The sequence below is a fragment of the Clupea harengus genome, chromosome 13, assembly GCF_900700415.2.
Source record: "Clupea harengus chromosome 13, Ch_v2.0.2, whole genome shotgun sequence".
In the NCBI taxonomy this organism is placed as follows: domain Eukaryota; kingdom Metazoa; phylum Chordata; class Actinopteri; order Clupeiformes; family Clupeidae; genus Clupea; species Clupea harengus.
This window is the reverse complement of record NC_045164.1, coordinates 25,817,485-25,839,826: the sequence shown is the minus strand read 5'-3', so window position 1 is coordinate 25,839,826 and position 22,342 is coordinate 25,817,485. Positions and strand designations below refer to the sequence as shown.

Below are 22,342 nucleotides of genomic sequence, written 5' to 3'. Positions count from 1 at the left end.
ATAAATGTGATTTAAATTACTCACACATTACTTTTCTAATTACTATATGCGGACATGACGTGATCTATGTATGGTTGACCAATAAGGACCCATCAACACGATCTTTCACCGTATTATTTATAAAATATTCTCAACTCAGAGAATGTAGAGGCAAGGAAGTCCATCAATAGATGTCATAGAGAGCAAGTAGGTCTGGCTGAGCTCCAGATCTGATTGGCTGCTTCAACAGGAAGAGGAATGTGCTGGAGGAACCAGGTGTCAGAACAGCAGGGGGTGGGGTGCAGAGCTGAAGACTGGAGACGGACATGAGAAGCACTTCTCAAACACCGAACAGTAGTTTAAACATTTCAAAGCCATGTTGACACATAAAGCCGCCAAATCAATGAATATGTATCGGCAATCTCAAAGTTTCAGTGAGATTTTGAGGAAGTCAGTCACTATTATTCCCACAAAACGTTTCTCAATACCAGTAGGTAAAGACAAGCTACAGACAAACTATTTTTCTGGACTAAAACTGTCCCAGATCTTGAATGAAAACACTCCGCGTCCATTCCCAAGAGTTAAAAACATACAGTGCCCAAAACAAGTCTCTAGCACCCCCTAGTGGAGGACTTTAACATGAACCCACAAATATCTTCTGGAAACAGCACTTCACATTGCATTTCATTTCAGGAGCAGCTGAATTAAGTGGTTTAAATCCTAACTTAATCCACCCATCTGAGCCATACAGTGGCACACATACAGAGCAGAGATTCATATTTTGGAAGCACAACCTGACATCAGCACGACACATTTGCCACCTCCAGAATAAACGCACATACGAGAGTCAACGTCTGCAAACCGAGAGAGGAAACAACCAACTCACACAGTGAAATGACCACCACCTCACAAATACAGAAAAGAGAAATAAAGAAAGAAAATGGTGGAAATCTTCCGACTGGTGCAGGGGAAAGCACACACACACACACACACACACACGCACACGCACACGCACACGCACACGCACACGCACACGCACACGCACACACACGAATGGGAAAGCACATGAAGCATGTCAGGGTGGATTTGCTCTATCATTGAGAAATGGAAGCCCATTATTACCATCTGCTGTGCTGTCAAACATCTGCCCCGGACAGATTAGAGTGTGTCACACAGAAACACGAAAGCACTGCAGCCACTTAGCACTCGTGTGTGTGTGTGTGTGTGTGTGTGTGTGTGTGTGTGTGTGTGTGTGGACATGGGCATACACATGATCCTCTGTGCCCGGAGGAGGATAGTGTAATAGGATACTGTGTTTGTGTATGTGTGTGTGTGTGTGTGTGTGTAAGTGTGTGTGTGTTGTCCATACAGCACCTATTACTTGTGTGTCTGTGTGTTTGTGCACTAATACTACATGTTAACAATATCACAAGGAGCATGAATCAATAGATTCGATCAAACAGATACAATTGGGCTGAGCTCAAAATGTGTCTGTCTTGCTCCCATTTGTACAGTATTCTGGGTGTAGACTATGTGTATGTGAAGTGAAGTGTGTGTGTGTGTACATGTGTATGTGTATGTGTGTGTGTGAATTGTGTAATGTGTATGCGTGTGTTTATGTGTGCATGTGTATTGTGTAACGTGTATGTGTTTGTTTATGTGTGTGTGTGTGTGTGTTGTGTAATGTGACATGTGTGTGTGTGTGTGTGTGTGTGTTGTGTAATGTGCAAAACAAGTGTTGGACAGAGAAGGCACAGGAAATCCAGTCTTTCGCTGATAGAAATGATATGCATAACTTTTACAATGCAGTCAAATCTATCTACGGCCCAACAAACCACTGCATCACTCCCCTGAAAACAGCAGATGGGCTCAGAGTCCTAAAAGACCAGAGCAGTGTACTGGAGAGGTGGGCTGAACAGTTTAATACCCTTTAATACTCAGGACTCTGAAGCAGGCCACGCCATCCTGGATCAACTGCCTGAACTTCCACCGATTGACAACCTTAACCAACCCCGGACCTCCCTGGATGTTCTGTCAGCCGTCCGCTCCCTGAAGAACAACAAGTCTCCTGGCATGGACAATATCCCTGCGGAACTGCTTAAACAGGGTGGTTACCTCTGTACAAGAGCGCTACATCAACACATCACTAAAGTATGGGCTGATGAAAACATCCCACAGAAATGGAGAGATGCCAAAATTGTCACCATATACAAGAACAAAGGTGACAAGACCATCTGTGGCAACCACAGGGGTATATCACTCCTTGCTGTTGCTGGTAAGGTCCTGGCAAAGGTGTTGCTGCAGAGGCTACTCAACAACATCACAGAGTCATTGCTCCCAGAATCACAGTGTGGCTTCAGAAAGAACAGGAGTACAGTCGACATGGTCTTCACAGCCCAACAACTTCAGGAAAAGTGCAGGAAGCAACATCAAGACCTATTACATACACATGTCCCACCTGCGACAAGACCTGTGGATCCAGGATAGGACTATACAGCCACCAGAAAACTCTCAGTTGAAAGTCAGAAGTGGACGTCATCATCGGCTTCGATGGACAACTACAAGCAAGCAAGCGTGTGTACGTGTGTATTTGTCTGTGTGTGTGTGTGTGTGTGTGTGTGTGTGTGTGTGTTTGTGTGTGTGTGTGTGTATTGTGTAATGTGTGTGTGTTTGTGTGTGTTTGTGTGTGTGTGTGTGTGTGTTGTGTAATGTGTGTGTGTGCATGCAGTCTCCATGTCACTGACCCGAGTGGTGAGTCCAGGTTGCCTTCAGACATGGGCATGTCTGTGGTGCTGCTGTTGGTGTCGTCCTCCGAGCCGCTGTCATCCTCCTTAAAGGGCGCCAGCGTCGGGTCCGATCCTCCGGTGCGGTCCGATAGACTCAGGGGTTCTGCTCGGGCCAGCGGGGCAAAGCTGAGCTTGCTGATCTGCCGTGCGCTCGCACAGATCTGGCTCTGGATCTCAGGGGTGAGGGTCGGGAGGTCAAAGGTGAAGACCGGCGGGCCGCTGGAGGTCATGTCCTCGCTGTCCAGGCTGCTGTAGGACGTGCCCTTGGCGCGGTGAGACTCCATGATGCACTCAAAGTGCCGGCTGAAGGTGTCCAGGCTGTCGGCCGAGATGTGGCGTGGTTTGCCCACGGCGACGGGGGACTTGATGGTTGATTGGTTGTTGGAATGGCTGTCTGAGGGGCTGCAGGTGAGGGGACACCTAGAGGGGTCATGTTCCATTTAGGGTTAGGGTTAGGGTTATATAGACCAGTCATGTTCCATTTAGGGTTAGGGTTATATAGACCAGTCATGTTCCATTTAGGGTTGGGGTTATATAGACCAGTCATGTTCATTTAGGGTATACAGTAATTAAGATATTCTTAATTCAGGGAACGTTTCATTGTATGTGGCTTTGAATGACCAAAAAAAATTAAATAATATATATAGGATATATATATATAGAGAGAGAGAGAGAGAGACAGAGAAAGACAGAGAGAAAGAGATATAGAGAAAGAGTGTGAGTGAGTGAGTGTGAGGTCTTATATATACAACATGGCATACGTATGAGTGTGTGAAGTGGCTTTATGGATGTGTGTCTGTGTGAGTATACCTTGTGAAGATATTATAATGTGATATAGGTAACATAGGACTGTTTAAATGATGCAATTATTAAGGACCAAATGTATATACTTCAGTGTGTGTGTGTGTGTGAGAGACAGTGTGTGAGTGTGTGAGTGAGTGTGAGAGAGAGAGAGACAGTGAGTGTGTGTGTGTGTGTGAATGTGTGTGTGTGTGTGTGAGAGAGAGACAGTGAGTGAGTGTGTGAGTGTGTGTGTGTGAATGTGGTGTGTGTGTGTGAGAGAGAGACAGTGAGTGTGTGTGTGTGTGTGATCTCCCTCACCCTTTCAGCAGGCGGCTGAGCACCTCGTCCTCCTCGTGGTGGCGCGTGGTGGCCGCCTGTCTCTTCCTGTCTCCCAGCATCCTCACGCTGGCCCAGCTCACCACCCCCTCCTCCTCTTCCTCCTCCAGCGGCTCCTCCTCGACCCCCTTCGCCCTCCTCCTGCCGCCGGGGCCCCGTCCGCCCCGTCCGCCCGAGGTGCCCAGCACGCTCCGCTCACTCCCGAACGCCGAGTCGTCATCGCCCCCCTCCTCTCCTCCTCCTCCTCCTCCTCATCCTCCGCCAGCATCACCTCGTCCAGGTCCGTCTCCCGGTAGCAGCGCATGGGCACGGCGTCCAGGTCCGTCTCCGAGTACTTGATGGTGCGGCGGATGATGCCCATGCGTGGGGAGGTGCCCGGCGGGGCGCCGGGCGAGGGTGGCGATGCGGCGACCAGCTCCACCTCCACGTGCTGCACCTCGTGATAGCTCAGGCGGTGGAACTCGTCCTTCTTTGGGCCCTGGGCCCTGCGGCTTCGCTGGGGCTTCCTGGGCAGGGAGGAGGAGGAGAGGACGGGGCGGGAGGCTTACCGGAGTGGCCACTAGAGGGCGCAGTGCAGGCACTAGGAGTGTCTGACGTAGGGAAGAGGAAAAGCACATGTTTTGGGTTGAGAAGTGTTGAGTATATTGCACTATATTGTTGCATTTGAATCCATTCATTTCACAGAGACGAAAATTACGCCCAGTGCTCTGATCAGTTGATTGGCGATTGATCAGTTATCAAATATAAAACTGTCTAAGTAGCTGTTTCCTGTCTGTTGATACAAATGTAACACCGTTTTAATGAGCAGGGTTTGGGGAAGTGATCTTGTAAGAAGTTCTGATGTGCAGTTAGAAATGTGTAAGTTATTTGATTATGTGATGATTTGTGTTCCTGTGGTTAAAGGACAACTTCCTCACCAAACCAGAGCGGACGGAGGGGTAAGCAGACAGATGGACACCAGCCTCATTATTTATGGATAAACCACGTAGACCAATCTAATCTATGCTGACCCAAGGGGAAACAGCTAAAGCTGGAAAAACACAAATACCATATGTAGCTCCACAGTGTTTCACAAAGCCAGTGAATCTGGGCGGCCATGTTTGGGTGCCTCTATCCCTGCACATAATTGGATTACACGTGCATTTAAAGGCCAGCAGCTTGGTTTGTAGGAGGGGCCGATGAAAGCGAGAGATAAGTAGAAGTGAATGGGGCAGCCAGGATCCGGCGTAATCACAAGGGGGGGAAGTTGGGAGAACATGACTGCAACAAAAGGGAGCCGGCTTTTACCTTTGGGTCCACGCTGGTCGTGAGCGGGCGCCCCATACAGGAACTCCCATTTGGCACGAGCTATCTTCTGAGAACGCAGGGCAGACTCCAACCCCGACGCGTCTTCAGACTAGGTCAAAGCACAGAGCGTTCACACGGCTTAACGTGACAAGAATACAGGTGAATGTCTGGATGGACAGAAGTAGCGTAGAAATAGAACAGCCATCCAACACGTATCCCCCATGTTTATTTCTGCCAATGTACTGCCATCAGAGAGAAATGACATCTATATTGATTATCTATATTGACTATCTATATTGATTAGCAGGGTTAGAAAACTAGAAAGCGATAACTGAATGAGCCATCAAATAACACACACACACACACACACACACACACACAACACACACACACACACACACACACACACACACACACCTGCTGCACCCCTGCAGTGTTATTCACACACACACACACACACACACACACACACACACACACACACACACACACACACACACACACACCTGCTGCACCCCTGCAGTGTTGTTCACACACACACACACACACACACACACACACACACACACACACACAGACAGACAGACAGACACACACACACACACAGACAGACACACACCTGCACCCCTGCAGTGTTGTTCCCGTTGCTGCTCCTCTGGCTGGTCTGGCTGGACGACTCCGCGGAGAGGCAGTCTCTCTCCAACTGCGAACTGTCCCCGATGCTCCCGGTGACACCGCTAGAGCTTTTAGATAAGCCTGGAGTGCCACCACCACCCCCACTGCCGCCTCCACCTCCACCTCCACCTCCACCTCGTTCTGCCTCCGATACATTCCTTCTCCTCTTATCCACCTCTCGGGAGGAGATAACCGGAGGAGTTGTGCCGTGAAGCCGGATGGATTTCTCCTGCTCCTCCGTCTGCCTCTCCTCCCTCCAGTGCTGCAGCTGGGAGGTCCAGCTGACGGGCGTCTCGGCGGCGTGTCCCTCGTAGCCCCTGCTGCGGTGGTTCTCTGGGCCGTCCCTTGACTGTTGGGCGTAGCACGTGGCCTGCTGCTTGCGCTCCAGGCTGGGGGACCAGCTGTCCCCGGTGTACTGCGGGGGCTGATGGCGGTGCGGGGTGGGGCTGGCCTTCCCCACAAACTCCCCCATCTCCAGCGGGGGTCCCTGATGGGGGAGGGCGTTATGTCCAGGCGGTGCAGCCTGGCCAGGCCGGGGGACGCTCCACTCCTGTACGGCGGTAGAGGCGCGGCGTGTCCCGATTGCGGAGCGCACTTCGCAGGTTCCCTCTCGGCCCAGTGGTGGTCCTGGCTGATGTCGGAGTGGGACTGCGCTGGAGAGCCCAGGCCCTGCAGGCTGGCGTAGATCTGGGAGTCCCTGGACAGGCTGCCGATCCTGGGCGGGCTGTCGGACCGGTTGGTGTCCTCTCCACTCGACGGCACGGGAGACGGGCTCCTCCTCTCCATGAAGAGGGAGGACATCTTGGACGCCTCCTCGGCCAGCCGACGGGCCAGGTCCGGGCTGGCGGACGGCGAGACGCTCCTTCTCCCGCTCAGGTGATTCGTGCCCTCCTCGTCCGCTTTGGCCTTGGAGGCGGCGTCCAGGCTGAAGTTGACCCGGGGAGAGGGGCGAGGGCTGTCGGCAAGGTGGTGATTCACCCTCTGGTGGTTACCGGGGTTACCGGGAGCCTTAGTGACGGTCATGGCCGGTATCTCGTGCTGAATGGCGGTCGGTTTGCACGACGGCAGAGCAGGACCGTATTTGTGTGGCAGCTTGGGACTGTCGTCACCGTGCCACGGCCGCTGGTTTGGAGATCCGTGGGTGTGGGCCCGTGTGCTGGGGGGGGACATGGTGTAGTAGGCCTGCCTGACGTGGGCGGACAGCTGATCAGTGCCGGGCTTCTGGGCAGGCCGTGGGCAGAGTGGTTCCCATCCAAGTCCATGAGGTGGGCGTTGGTGGGTAGGGTGCTGGTGCCTCGAGGCAGAACCGGAGACCCACCCCAGGAGCGACAGCGGGGCTGGGCCTGGTACTGGTACTGGTCCTGGGGCTGGTGGTTTTGCACCTCCAAGCGGCGCCTTATCTGCGGGGAGCCGAACTCCTCCAGGGCGCGGTAGGTGGCCTCTCGGGCGATGGAGTCCATGGTGGCGCGCCGGAGGTTCAGTGAGTGCCTCTGTGAGGGCGTGAGTTGGGGACTGGAGCTCCCCAGGGACTCCCAGCTGCTGAAGCGGGCCGGGTCGCTGAGCCTGTTCCGCATGAGGCTGGCCGCGCGCTCCTCCTCCTCCTCCAGGGCCCGGTTGAAGGGGTTCTCCGGCTCGCTTTGGCACAGGGAGCTGTGCGAGCTGTCCACCGCCGGCTGGATGTTCCCTTTCTCGATGTAGCTGTAGGTGACCACCGACCTGCGGCCCTCCCCGTCTCTGCCGGGCGCTCCGTACGAGCGGCGCCCCGCGCTGGGCGTCGGCGGTGCCGTGTACCTCCCCGCGATGTGGTTCTCCCGTCCGTAGAAAGGCTCGCTCTCCGTGGAGCGCGCCCGCATCAGGATGCCGTTGTGGCCGGTCTGCAGGCCGGAGAGCAGGTGGTGGCCGAACCCGTCGCAGGGCAGGCTCTGGCGGTGATGCCCCACTCCGTGGCACTGCTCCTCCGCGCGGCCCAGCTGGAAGCTCACGGAGTGCCTGGAGGAGGACTTGTTTGAGGACAGGCTCTGGGTGCTGCCCCCGCCTCTGTGTGACAACCCCGGGGACATGGCGGGGCTGTGGGCCAGGTGGGCGACGTCCGCTGGGACCCCGGGAGCAGATCTGGCCTCTGGAGCATCAAGGGGTCTAGCACTTCCCCGTCTCGCACCTCCACATACACGTGGTAGACCTTGCCTGACTGAGACATGATCCCTCAGAAGGCACGGTCCTGTCACACCTGATTAGCGTCAGTGCTTTTTGGTTTTCCTGCCGTACGACTCCCAGAGCTATGGTCACGGCTACTGCAGTCCCTCTTGCAGACTTCTGGACTGCAGGAAAACAGCGATGAGGATCTGCCTGAGGTCCCAGCTCATCTTCAGTACAGGCTGTTAGAGAGAGGAAAAGAGAGGATGAGACACAGAGTTGCATTATTACAGCTGGCTAGACTAGTCTCTAGGGGGCCCTTCAAAACACTTTCCAACTATATTTCAGTTCCAACTATACTGCACCAAACACACTGCATGTGGTCCAACCCAGCTGGGAGGATACACGGTTCGGTATGACACATGGTGGCATCAATGGAGAGGGACTACAGCCATGCACGCATTAAATGGGTACCACAGTCTGAAAAAAAAGATATCGTCAAAGAGTACAACCCATTTGATCCTGCAGCTATCAAACAAACCACTACCACGCTGACCACTTTAAAAGGGCTTAAGATATCAACCAGATAAAAGTGTGACCATTACTAAAATGGCGAGGTTGATCTCTGAGCCCCCTGCAGTGAGTGCCTAGGGGTGATGGCTGTATCTCTGCGGAGGAGCTAAATGTGCTTGGGAGCTAATTAAAGGCCTGTTGGGGGCTAATTAAAGGCCTGGGATCCACGGCCACATGGGCCTCATCTCCGCGGCGATGCTGGTTGACCATCAAAAGTCTGAGACTAGCCAGAGTCCCTGCAGCGGGGATCGCTGGTGACTCGGCTGTGAGTGTGTGAGGTCTGCACATGTATGAGGACTAGTGTGTGTGCGTGAGTGTGTGTGTGTGTGTGTGTGTGTGTGTGTGTGGTGGTGTGTGTGTGTGTGTTGTGTATGTGTGAGTTTGTGTGTGTGTGTGTGTGTGTGTGTGTATGTGTGAGTGTGTGTGTGTGCAGTCCTTAGTATCAGGCATGCCAGGTTTGCTTAGATTAGATAGAGACGTCTGACACAATTATAGGAAGTGCCCGGTTTGCGTAGTTGTTTTATCCCTCTCGCTCTCTCTCTCTCTCTTGGTCTCAAAAGCACACACACCACACACACACACACCACACCACACACACACACACGACACCACACACACACACACACACACACACACACACACGATCACACATCACACACACACACACACACACACACACACACACACAGTCATGAATTTGTCCATATGAAGTTGTTTCCCATAATCTTCTAGGCTATGTTCTACGGTAGTCTGATGTCTGATGTGTCCATTTCTTTGAGAGTGATGCAGTTAACAGATTAAGCACCCCATCTCCCTCTGGCCCCTGGTCCAAACGCTGATGTATTTCTATTAACAGGATCAGGACTTAGCGAGCGCTAACAGCGAGAGCGAGACAGCTTTTCAAAACAGCGTGGACACTAGCTCGGGCAAACTGTACTCAACAAACACTATAGCACACAGTAGTACACCACGTATTTGAGTAAGATCTTCATGTACCGTATTTCTATTTTTAAACCACAATATTTCGGTGTTTCCCTCCCTATCTCTGTAAAAGAATCCCCTTTTACAGGCTTTGAGGGAAAAGATGAGGGATTTAGATGCCAAGCTGTGCCAATATTTGCTAGTGTTGGATATCGTGCTCTCTTCCAAACAAAGGAAGACTTTGGGAAGGATTTGTATTTGTCCTTGTTTGCAAAAAGCTTAAGAGTAATGTGTGGCACGTCATTGGTTTTCCAACAACAGAGTCACTATGGCAACCATGCCTTGGCCAAGCTGACCATGCAGGTCTTGCGTTGAGGATTGTCTGGGAGCCAGTGGGTTGGCAGACATCGTCTGTCCTACACATGTGAGATCTACTATAAATAAAAGCTTTAAAAGCTTCTTGTCAATGCGAGAACAATTCATGGACACAAGTTCAGCTTCTCATTCTTCACAGGTTGTGTGCTGTGTGAAAGAAGAGAGCACTGCAGGGCAGAACATCGTTTTCTTTAAATATTCATTCATAGTCATGCATGTTAATTATTAAAGATTTCCATTTTGATTTTTGAAGATAAAGAGAGAATTAAATGATGACCGAATGATGAAATTAAGATGACTGACCGAAGGGATCTGTAAGATTATACGAACTACTGTCTATGATAGGCTTTTTAATTATAAGTGTTCAGATTCAATGGTGGTGGTATGGTAGTTTAAATACAATGATGGTGGAAGACGGTAGACAGACAAGACAAGGCTTCTGTATAAACAGATTCAGCTTCAGCGAATACAGATTGCATTTGGCCATTTAGCATAAGAGTGGTACATGCTAGTTAGAAATCCGTCTCAGCCCAGCACACAACAAAATCACCACCACCAAAATCACCACCATCAAAATCACCACCACCAAAATCACCACCATCAAAATCACCAGCACCAAAATCATCACCACCAAAATCACCACCATCAAAATCACCACCACCAAAATCACCACCACCAAAATCACCACCATCAAAATCATCACCACCAAAATCACCACCATCAAAATCATCACCACCAAAATCACCAGCACCAAAATCACCAGCACCAAAATCATCACCACCAAAATCACCACCATCAAAATCACCAGCACCAAAATCACCAGCACCAAAATCACCAGCACCAAAATCATCACCACCACCAAAATCATCACCACCACCAAAATCATCACCACCACCGCTGCCATCAAACAGCTCTACTGTTGTATATAGTATCTAACACTGGGGCTAGCAGGTTACCTACACAGCAAGTCAAGAGTTTTCTAGAAGTGGGAAAATCAATTTCAAAACTTCAGACCTTCCAGACAAAAAACAAATCATGATGAACTTGGGATAGCTCCCTTGTACGTCGCTTTGGACAAAAGCGTCCGCTAAATGACTAAATGTAAATGTAAAATGAATAGCACAGGCACTTCCATTAGTTAAACATATTCACACAAATGTCCCTTACTGATCGATGCCGCAACATTCAGTCCAGTTATTCAATGACCTCACCTTCCATCCTCAGAACATTCAATCCAGTTATTCAGTGACATCACCTTCCATCCTCAGAACATTCAGTCCAGTTATTCACTGACCTCACCTTCTATCCTCAGAACATTCAGTCCAGTTATTCACTGACCTCACCTTCCATCCTCAGAACATTCAGTCCAGTTATTCACTGACCTCACCTTCTATCCTCAGAACATTCAGTCCAGTTATTCAGCGACCTCACCTTCTATCCTCAGAACCCCTCATTCTCACTGCCGCTCTGTCATACTTGTCCGAGTGTAAGAAACATACTATATTGGTGCTGAGGGATATAAGAAACATACTCTATTGGTGCTGAGGAATATAAGAAACATACTCTATTGGTCCGGAGGAATATCGTCAAAAGAAATGAAATACAGAAGTAGGAAAAGGAAGTGTATGAACAATAATGATCTAATAAGCTTAGTTTCCCTGTCAGGTTTGTGACCGTGGATGAGAGTGGTTCTCCTGCACAGCTGGGTGGCAGCTGGCTGCGTGCAGAGACAGTGGGGTTGGGGCCACCCCTCTCTGAATGTGGGGTTATATGAGGACAAGACGTGACATAGTGCAGGCTATCTTTTTCAGGATGACACCCGCACACACACACACACACACACACACACACACGCACACACACTGCATGCACACATACACATATACACACATGTGCAATGAAAATGCTAGCATATGCCTTGAAAAAAACACAAGTAGATCAGCACAAACATGTATGAATACACACACACACACACACACACACACACACATAAAAAATGAAATGACTCATAGATATCCATTAGCTCTTTTGTTTTAGCAAACGGTTAATAATACTGTAAGACTCCACTGATGAATCAGCATTCTGTTCTCTAAAGGCAAGAGGCCAGACTGAAGCACATCAGACATTCATGAGTAACTGAACAACGTAAACACACACACAGACACTCACTCGTGCACGCACACACGCAAACACACAAACACACACGCACACACACACACACAGGCACACACATTATTTAAAGACTATTTATAAGACTATTTTATATTTGTTGATTAGCTTGGGGAACAATTTATAATAAAAGTTTGTAATAATTTTCTCCAGTTTTTTGTCAATCCAGAACTATGTGTGTGTTGACAGTAATATCACAGTAGTATTATGGTGTGTGTGTGTGTGTGTGTGAATGTCCCCGGATTTCAGACTACATTGTTTTACTCGCAGTTGCAACACCTTTTTTCTATCAATGCAATCAATGCATTTTCTTTTAACTGCAGCTAACATGGTGAGCTGACATATCAAACACACACACGCGCACACGCGCACACACGCACACGCGCACACACGCACACACAAACACACACACAGAGGTAATAGAGAACCACCTGAAACCAATACCAGGCCCGCGGGTCAAATTCCCCATCTGAATGTGTAATGTTCAGTCCAGAAAACAGACCAGATCGAGACTGCCCCCGAGAGCCTCCGTGGAACACTTAAGTGAATTGGCTGTTTATACCGGAACACACAAGTGGTTCTGAATGGGGCCGAGGTTTAATTAGTAGTGAAATTACAATAACAGCCCGTTAGAAATCCCCTGGACAGAAGGACTACAGACGTCTGTGCCATTTATTAATTAGGTCTTCCGAAGGAAAGTAAGGCCACGGCACCACCTGCATAATGCAATTAAGCACGCCCCACTGCGATACTGGGGGCTCCAATTAAGCACGGCCCACTGCGATACTGGGGCCCCAATTATACTTGTTAGCTTTTTCAACTAAACTGAAGATCTCCAGCAAACTGATATTTGAATCCATGGACTGCTTTTTTCTTTTAGTTCACTCCATTGGGATTATGATTACAAACATTAGTTTTTTATTCTAACTCTCACAAAATTCCAAATTATAGCTACGTCTCTCTGCGAGTGAAATCACTGTCACAGATACATCATCTGTCTGATGAAATGATTTCTGTACGGCTTCACAATTCACATGTATGCAAGACTTAAGTGGTTCTGAGATGATATTCACCACCACAATCAACAGGCAAGTATCCCACAGATAAATATATCCTGACATAAAAACATTTCCACTTGAATGAATGATTGGACTCCTAACTTAACAACTTAACATAACTGTTTCATAACTGAACAAAATCAATCTTCTCTCAAAGCACACGCAAGCTTTGACACTTACAGTAGCTGTACTTCCGCCTTTGCACTAGTAAGCTGGGCATTTAGACCTACTTTTCCTGTACACCGGCTAATAGGATTCCCCCACCCCACCCCACCCCCTCTCCCTCCACCATCACTGTACCACAAGAAACCGACACACACGCAAACACACGCATGCGTACACACACACACACACACACACACACACACACCCACACACCCAGCAGCAGCAGTTCTGTATTACCTTGGGTTCCTCTGCTATCTCTCATCGTTTCAGCATCCTGATAAACGGCAGTACAGGCAGCAGCCTCTTCTCTCAGCCTGCCCTCTCACACACACTCACACACTGACTCTCTCTTCCCCCCCCCCCCCCCCCCCACACACACACATACACACACAAATTCGTGCCTTTCCTCTGTGTGTTTCTCTCTCTCTCTCTCTCTCTCTCTCTCTCTCACTCCCTCTCTACCATCCAGACTTGTGACTACTGCCTGCCTTGCCGGTTCATCGTACTGGATTTACGCCTCCCACACGACTTAGTGAGTCTTCTCCTCCTCCCTCCTCCCTCCTCCCACCTTCTCCTCTCCTCTCCTCTCCCCCCCCCCCTCCCCTTGCAGAACCTATCAGGGCTCTGCCTTTTCCTGCCAGCCAGTCATTTCCTTAAGGCCCTCCTCCCAGATCACCAATCAGGTGGCCCAGATGGCTTCCTGACAGCCAGCCCTCCTCGAGTACAGTGAAGTAAAGTAGTGTGTTTAGCACACTGACAGATGGTGCAGGGCGCTTCAATTCAAAGTGCAGGAGGAAGTACTAAGGTCACAGGGCACAATAAGGGGCGGGGTTATTAGTCTGGTGAGCTGCCAAACAAAAGATGACGTCCTGGACATCACCTCAGTACTTACTCAATCACCTCATTTGAATAAAGATTAAAAAAAAAAAAAAAAACAATGAATAAAACTTATGTGTGCTTGTGTGACTTAAGCAGTGTACAAATGTTTAATTGGTCTATGTTCATAAAGTATGACATGGACAACATAAACAGATATTCTAACCCCAGGTAACTCACTGAAAAGGAAAAAAAACGGGCATTACTGGCACATGATCCACCATCACCATCACCATCCCCACCTCCAGTCTATAGAAGTCACCACTGTCTGACAGTCTCTGCTCTTACTGCCCGGACGAGACTGGAAGGTTCCATTGTTTGCTCGGCAGCACCTTCTGGAAGTGACAGCTAAGCCCGCGGAGGGCCACTCAGCACTGGCCGTCTTAACACTTCCACTGCCCACTGCCCCCTCCCCACCATCACCAGATGCCATGTGCAGGTCAGTGATGGCTTCAGCCTCACACACACACACACACACACACACACACACACACACACACACACACACACACACACGCAATCCCTGCACTCTTATTCTGGCACCCGTCCCATAAACGCAAACGAGAGATGGGAGTGTTGAGTGTTGCGTGTTGTCCTTTATTTTCAAAGAGTTGATAAGGGGGGAAAATCCAATGAAATCCTGGATTCCCCCTGGTAAAGAGGGCTCTTACACAAACAGACATCTTAAGTGATTTAAGCAGCTTTTCTTTCATCTGAAAATGGTCCGGTAACTACAATAAGGTTAATGCAGCACGCAAATCCTCATTTGGATTTGAGAATTGCAAAAGGGGTGTCAGCCTTTGAACTTCTGATGAAGTGGGGGGGGGGGGGGGGGGGAAATGTAAATATAAAACTTCCATAAGTGAAAGACTGCTGGTCATCGTAAACCTACAGTCTCTGTGTTTAAGCAACCATGAAGGCCTACTCCGCCGCAGAATTGAGCTGAATCAAAAGATGGCAAACACATGACGTCGATTAAAAAATGTATAGTTACACAGTTGCTGAGATGCTCAGAGGAGGAATAATATGGCCAGGAAGCAACCAAGGGGCCTGGATCAATGGTTCATGCCTTCAGCTAAGTGGCAGACAGTCAGATCTCCGTGTGCAGGAGGGAGAGTGGTGCACTGCACTCTGCTGTGGGACTATCCATCCTTAGGGGCAATGCAGCACTGAGCAGATCTGCAGGGGTGGTAAAAAAAAAAGTGTGTGGTCGTAAACTACGTACCTCTTTCGTCTCTTTCATTTTCCTCTGTGTGTGTGTGTGTGTGTGTGTGTGTGTGTGTGGAGGGGAAATCAGCATTATACTGCATGACATATTTCCTCTCTCATCTTTCCTCTCTCTATACTTGTGATCAAGTATGTGCGTATGACACGCGGCGTATGTTTATGTGACACATGTGACAGGGTATATGCGTACTTTATGTTTATGTGTATATCGTTCAAAGTATGTATGAGAGTTCAAATCATTTTGATTATGGAGGCTATCTCATGCAGTGAGCACTCATGGTGTATCCTGCCTGTCAGCCCTGTTGCCCTGTGACTGTGCATTCCTATTGTTTTCAATAGGAGGTAAGAGAGGAAGAGGAAGATGGTTACCATGGAAATGATCATAAGCATCAGTGACAGTGGAATCTGAGGCTCAGTCTGTGGAGCAGCACTCGGCTTAGTGTGGGTCACAAGAAGTCTTGACACCAGTATGGCTGTGATACTTGTGCTGATACATCTGCGTAGATATCCTAAGGATTTCAGTATGTGATCTGAGAGATTGTCAAAGCATGGACGTAGCTTAGTTGTGTCTTTCCCTTGGTGCTTTGCACAAGAACGTTCATGAATTGTAATGACACCAACCGAACATTTTCCAGACATCAAGTGACATGTGTGATATATGTGTTAAGATGCTATTTATTTTAGCTGCTGCCAACGACATTATAAGGCAATAAAACCGAACAGAAATTAACTCTACCTGTGTAGTGCCTGGAGTTTGGACCCACAGTATGCAGCGACTCGCCACCTTCGCCACCTTCGCCACCTCGCCACCTTCTTCTAGGGTATGCGGATATGCTTGTATGGGCAACTAGTTTGGTGTCGTCTTCAAATTCATTTTTTTATGGTATACGGTCATATGACAGACAGATGAACACACCTGTTATTCCCACTAGCTGCCAAGCCTGTGTGTGATGTAGTTCTGTGTGTGATGTAGTTCTGTGTGTGATGTAGTTCTGATGTAGTTCTGTGTGTGTGTGTGTGTGTGTGTGTGTGTGTGTGATGTAGTTCTGTGTGTGTGTGTGTGTGTGTGTGTGTGTGATGTAGTTCTGTGTGTGATGTAGTTCTGTGTGTGATGTAGTTCTGTGTGTGTGTGTGATGTAGTTCTGTGTGTGATGTAGTTCTGTGTGTGATGTAGTTCTGTGTGTGTGTGTGATGTAGTTCTGTGTGTGTGTGTGTGTGTGTGTGTGTGTGTGTGATGCAGTTCTGTGTGTGATGTAGTTCTGTGTGTGATGTAGTTCTGTGTGTGTGTGTGTGTGATGTAGTTCTGTGTGTGATGTAGTTCTGTGGTCAGGGATGGACCACCCCATGAAAATGGAAAAAAAGCTTTCACAGCAAAACACAGCACACAGCCAACTATGCAACAATTTGACACTTTTTGAGGTATGGTTTTATAGGCAACTAGTTAATGTAAGAAAAGCTTTCACAGCAAAACACAGCACACAGCCAACTATTTCACCAAAAGACACAGCATGCACGCCAGCTTTTATCAGTGCTAACTATACTGTTGTTGGTGATTGCAAAGTTTTTTTGCATTGCTTTTTAGCTAGTTTTAGATCAATGCCTACCAGCATGCAGGCCTATATGCTTTGGTCTGTTATATATATTCATACAGTTAGATTTTAAGTTACAAAAAAAGTATATAAAACCATATCGATAAAATGAGGCGTCAGCAGTTATTGCTATTTGATCACTTTTGGTTTGATGTCAGCAATATAGCTTTAAAAACACTAGAAATCTTTTGAGAAATAGTTATATTGAAATGATATTCAGTAGCCACAGTTTGAACTAGTGTTAACATGTGAATGTAAACAAAGTTGTGTTATTTGTATCACACTTAGCCTACATGTTGGTTTTAAAAGTTTCAACCTGCTATTTGCTAAAAATGTGTTAATTCTACTAATTCTGACTGTTGAATAATGGCAATTTAACCCACGTCAATAGTCACAATAGACAAGACATGACTTACCCCTGCCATAGAAACAACTTTGAAAATCCGGATTTTGCAAGTGTGATGCCATCGATGATGTTGATTACGCAAAAGGTGAAGAAGATGGTCCCCAAAATCCGCTGTCTGGCCCGCTGACTCTTTCAACCGGATGCTCTTAGAAGACTTGCCGAGTTTGTTTCTGTTGCGGTGTTGGATGCGCTCGGTTCTGAAATGGACAGGTCCGCCATAGTCTGCTTCCCTCGGGTGTAACTGGGGTGGGACGCGAAATCGTATGCGCCGGCATGCTTGGATCATCTAACTGCGGTTAACAAGAAGTACATGACTATCACTGCAGGACATTCGCGCTAAAACTCCCTAAACACACATACTAGAACGCCTATAATGTCACCTCCGCATTCAGGTATTCCGTTGCAGTCGTTTCTCGAGTGCTCCACAGAAAAAGAAAAAAAAAACATCAATATTACTGACGATTCCTCATTATTTTCATGTCAGCTCTTTGCCTCCTACCCTTGTATGCGTTCGTGGAAGAAAGATGTGCAAACATATCTGATCAAAGGAGATGGATTTGTAACATACTGTGTCAAACACATCTTAAATTATATTAACTGTGATAGCTCTGTAAAGGAGCAACCCGTCTCCAACCTGCCATCCAGAACAGAATATATATATATATATATATATCTAGTATAAAGTATAAACATTATTTCCTCTCTCCATTCTTGAGCTTCTTATACTTGTGAAGGCTACAAATGGGCTACTACATATATCTAGTTCCTTTGCACCGGGATCACAACCAGTTTTCTTACAAGAGAGAGACCGCCACCTAGTGGCAATCATGGAAGTGTCTTCCCTTTGGGAGTTCTACCGGATTGGGTGAAGTCCTGCACTATGGGAGACACATCAATCAAAGTGATCTCTATCAGTCTTCTACAAATCATAGACATGTGTCAAGATTTCGTTTTTAACATCCGGCAATTAAACTGATATTTTGTAATATAGATCAAGGTATCTAGGAATATCTCAGGTTGTCTTTTTTTTTGTCTTGTGCCCATTTCGTCCATAGCCCAGATCTTTGCCCAAATCTGCGCATGCCAGGGCCACCACAAAGAGGTGACTTGTCAGGTCCCTCAGCGCTTCTGAGACTAGCCAAGCAGCTCTGTATCAGAAAGCCATGGTCTGAGCAGAGCAGGTACAGAGGTCAGAGGTTATACAAAGGTTACATAGGTCAATAGGTCACTCCCATGAGAGTCGCCATAGATGTTATGTCTTTGCTTGCTTTGTTAACCCTTACTTTGAAACTTCAGTAAAAATCTTTTATTTCATCTTAAACTCACAAGGATGCATGACATCCTTCACCCTACCTACTTGAAGGGATGAAATAAATTGTAGTAAGTTTTTTGAGTGAAAATGAATGTTTGTCAGAACCATGACAAAAGTTATCAGATGTCACATGTAATGCAGACATTTTCGTCATATATCACATTTGACCAGAGAAGTGTTATGTTGTAAAATTGCAGTTTTGATGATGTATATTTTATGCTTATTTTAAATGTGTGTTGTTCATTGTTAAATACACTAAATATTAATATGTATTGTTATTAATTATTGATGTTAATACTTAAAGCATTATTAACATTTATGTCCGGCTGGTCTATTCTGACCGTAACCCCAACCAGTGTAACCATGTTGCAAAGACAACATCAGGTACCTTTGCAGATCTTATGGTCTAGTAAAGTGACATTGGACTTCAGAGGTGGACAGTGGTGTCATGAGCAGCATGTCAGACCGTGGGGATCAGCACTGAATGAGAGGGAAACAACAGAAGCACACACTTCCAATGGATAGAGGACCATCTCGGAAGAAGTATGGGAAATGTGTGAGGTGTCTTATCATGTTTGCATGCACTGTGGGCTACCGTAGTGGCTAACCCTGATCCCATCTTCCTTCTGCACATGGCCTACTGAACAACACTTCCTCCTTTTCTCATAGGCAAAGTCAAAAGTCAAAGTATCTTTATTGTCAATTTACTTTGCATGTCAAGACATACAAAGGAATCGATAGGACGCTTCCCACTCTCCCACGGTGAAACATATAAAGACTGACGGATATGGCTGGGGGGAGTGAGGGGAGAGAATTTAGCTTCCTGACAGCTTGGTGCATGAAGCTATTTCTGAGTCTGGTGGTGCGGCAACGGAGGCTCCTATACCTTCTTCCAGAGGGTAGGAGGCTGAACAGACTGTGTGCGGGGTGGCTGGTGTCACTCGCAATCGAGGTAGCTTTCCGGGTGAGGCGGGTGGTGTATGTGTCTTGCAAGGAAGGGAGTGGGGCACCAATGATCTTACCAGCTGTGTTCACTATGCGTTAAAGTGCAGCATTCTCTGCCTTTTTCATAATAGCTATGAGTTGAGCAATTTTTTGAAACAGGATGTGGCCAGACATTTGATGAATTGATAATAACACAGTTTTGTAGGTCATGTCACATCCTTTTGTTCACTAGCTAAATCTGTCAGAGGAAAGCTTGTAGGAGCATTACGGACGATGAAGGACCAAACCCCATGTGTCTTGCTGAGAGTTCAAGTTCTGGAGAAGAGGCTGCTACTTATGGGCCAAATACTGGTCTTAGCACTGTTTGGACTGGTGATAGAGGCCTGCGTAATCTACAGGATCCACACCCATCCCTCCTCAGTGAGTACTAAGAAATAACTCAACAGTCGTTTGGTGTGATGTGAAATATGAGGTTTAAAAAAGTTTTTACGTTACAAGTCGGTGGATTCAACTCAGAAGCACTAGTTACAGAAGAAAATGGGTTACTTGTGAAAGTTCATGAAATATTCAGCTTTTGTTTGTCGCTACAACTGCTTGTGTGATGTTCCCCTACACAGTAGTTTCCTCTTTTCTGACCTCTTTGCCGCCTCTTTTTCTTTTGTAGAAAGATTTGTCTGAAAACAACACTTCTTCTGGTAAGACTTTGACTTTAACTTTTTCTTTTATTCTACTGTGAATCTGTATGACCCTTAAAGAGACAGTTCCATCAGTATTTGTTGTACAATTCTTGATTATGACTAGTGGTCTTTTTAATTGGTTCTGCTTCCTGCTAAATCTAATGGCGTGTATGTTTACAGATCTGAAGGGTCTGTCTGCTCGACTGACAACATGTGAATACCAAGTGGAAAAGATTCAAAGGAATCAAAAAGGTACATTTATACCACAATATTGGCAATTAAATATTACCATATATTATTTGATATATAATATCATAACAAAAAAGGATGTCACTTTAGTAAGAGCATAAGCAACAATTGTGAAACTGCCATTTCAAGGAGCCAGAAGCTACGTTACACATGTATGTTGTGATTTGATCTAAAAGTGGATGGGATTAATGTGTGAAGTGTGTTGGAAACCAGTCCAGTTTCTTGTGAATGTACAGCTAGTCACAGTGGTACAAATTAGAGAGTAAAGTGTATTTACGAAGTTGTTTGGGGGAAAAACAGCCTTGTTATCTTTAATACAGGGAAAGGTCCACATTTGCTTCTCAGAAACTGACCTTAAAAAGTACTGATCATAAGTAATTAAATTATCAAAAGTATATACAGTAGTTATCAGTTACAGTAATCCAACATTTTGCATGCTGTGTATCCAGAATGTTTGTTTGACTTGGTCTTGTGTTCAGAGGTGGCCTTCACTGCGGCTCTCCGGCCTTCAGCATGGGAAAAGAGTGGTTTTGGGCAAATAGGACCTTTTGACAAGGAGATGACCGTGGTCTATGGCAATGTACTGACTAACATCGGAGGAGCCTACAATTCAAATACAGGTGCATTCAATTCTCGATGAATGACATCAAACCGCGACTTTTCTTGTGCAAGCAACATTCATTTAAGTAATTTCACCTGAAGGAAATATGATTGTTTTTTAATAATAGTAGCCATGGACACAACCCCATTTCTGTAACTGCGTTGGTATCTTTTTCATTTTAAGTTTGTAGACGTTACAGTTCTCCTGTGCGGAGGCACCTTCCCTTTAACTCATGGTCAGTTAAGCTAACGTAGATAACGTATCTCCTGTGTGGCGGCACCTTCCCTTTAACTCATGGTCAGTTAAGCTAACGTATCTCCTGTGCGGAGGCACCTTCCCTTTAACTCATGGTCAGTTAAGCTAACGTATCTCCTGTGTGGCGGCACCTTCCCTTTAACTCATGGTCAGTTAAGCTAACGTAGCTAACGTATCTTCTGTGTGGAGGCACCTTCCCTTTAACTCATGGTCAGTTAAGCTAACGTATCTAACGTATCTCCTGTGTCACAGGTGTGTTCACTGCTCCGGTGAAAGGAATCTACTTCTTGACCTTCACCACCTACAGCTGGGTGTATGAGGCAGATATCGGTATCAAGTTGATGAAGAACAATCAGGAAGTATTGCTGGTTTGGGAAACCCAGGACAAAGGTGATAACGAGGACTATGCCTCCAACTCAGTGGTTCTGGAGCTAGAAGTAGGGGACAGGTTGTATATGAGCCTCCCCAAAGGATACAGCGTTGCAGCCAGCATCAATTCCAATATTAATACTTTCAGTGGATTTCTGCTCTACCCCAGATCAGTTCAGTAGATCCTTTGATGGATTCAAGTGAGCAGATGATTTGATGTCAGATGGGAACATATTTGATAATAATCAAAACTATAATCAATAAAGTTCATTGTATCACAGTGATTTTTCCATCAGTTTTTTTTATCTTGTTCTACCTGTGTGTGTGTGTGTGTGTCTGTCTGTCTGTCTGTGCGTGCATGTGCATGTGTGTATTTTTGTGCATATGTGTATATATTTGGATCCAAAATATAGGGAGATGGATGGGGCAACCTGCTATCCCAAAAGAATATTATAATAACAAGAGCAACAGCACCCCTTAGTGGCGATCAGTGGCCTCCTGCTACCATTGATTGCTACACTGTAAGAGGCATATCACAAATCACTATTCTCTTTACTATTCTCTCAATTCTCATATAATATATGCATACATCAGTA

The 22,342-nt window shown here is 46.9% G+C and overlaps 5 protein-coding genes across 7 annotated transcripts in view; 1 reads left to right on the top strand and 4 right to left on the bottom strand.

Moving 5' to 3' along the window:
- Window positions 1-4,309, bottom strand: part of LOC105900285 (PH and SEC7 domain-containing protein 1) — a 28,246-nt gene extending 23,937 nt beyond the window's left edge. The window contains exons 1-2 of one of the 2 annotated variants that reach the window (XM_012827547.3): window positions 3,867-4,309; window positions 2,724-3,185 (exon numbers count right to left, since the gene is read on the bottom strand). In XM_012827547.3, coding sequence (XP_012683001.2) covers window positions 2,724-3,185; window positions 3,867-3,946 — 542 coding nt within the window. In that variant the 5' untranslated portion in view covers window positions 3,947-4,309. The remainder of the gene's footprint in view (window positions 1-2,723; window positions 3,186-3,866) is intronic. The other variant, XM_031579086.2, reaches the window with a different exon arrangement.
- LOC122133432 (PH and SEC7 domain-containing protein 1-like) lies at window positions 3,964-4,327 on the bottom strand. Its single transcript, XM_042709636.1, has one exon. The coding sequence runs from the start codon at window positions 4,243-4,245 to the stop codon at window positions 3,964-3,966; it is 282 nt and encodes a 93-aa protein (XP_042565570.1). The 5' UTR covers window positions 4,246-4,327.
- On the bottom strand, window positions 4,327-6,647 carry LOC116223113 (translation initiation factor IF-2-like). Its single transcript, XM_031578580.2, has 4 exons — window positions 6,515-6,647; window positions 5,791-6,473; window positions 5,172-5,280; window positions 4,327-4,474 (listed from the first exon to the last, which is right to left on the bottom strand). Exons 1-4 carry the CDS (start codon window positions 6,645-6,647, stop codon window positions 4,332-4,334), a joined length of 1,068 nt encoding a protein of 355 aa, XP_031434440.1. The 3' UTR covers window positions 4,327-4,331.
- An 87-nt stretch (window positions 6,648-6,734) lies between these two features.
- On the bottom strand, window positions 6,735-18,529 carry LOC116223200. 2 transcript variants are annotated; one of them, XM_031579089.2, is made up of 2 exons: window positions 17,349-18,529; window positions 6,735-8,221 (listed from the first exon to the last, which is right to left on the bottom strand). In XM_031579089.2, exon 2 carries the CDS (start codon window positions 7,904-7,906, stop codon window positions 6,866-6,868), a length of 1,041 nt encoding a protein of 346 aa, XP_031434949.1. In that variant the 5' UTR covers window positions 7,907-8,221; window positions 17,349-18,529; the 3' UTR covers window positions 6,735-6,865. The 2 variants fall into 2 exon arrangements, with proteins under 2 accessions (XP_031434949.1, XP_031434948.1); XM_031579088.2 differs by lacking the exon at window positions 17,349-18,529 and adding an exon at window positions 13,478-13,570.
- A 1,147-nt stretch (window positions 18,530-19,676) lies between these two features.
- On the top strand, window positions 19,677-22,026 carry LOC105900288 (cerebellin-1-like). The gene is made up of 5 exons (XM_031579116.2): window positions 19,677-20,015; window positions 20,260-20,290; window positions 20,453-20,524; window positions 21,001-21,141; window positions 21,630-22,026. Exons 1-5 carry the CDS (start codon window positions 19,869-19,871, stop codon window positions 21,926-21,928), a joined length of 690 nt encoding a protein of 229 aa, XP_031434976.1. The 5' UTR covers window positions 19,677-19,868; the 3' UTR covers window positions 21,929-22,026.
- Window positions 22,027-22,342: the final 316 nt, after the last annotated feature.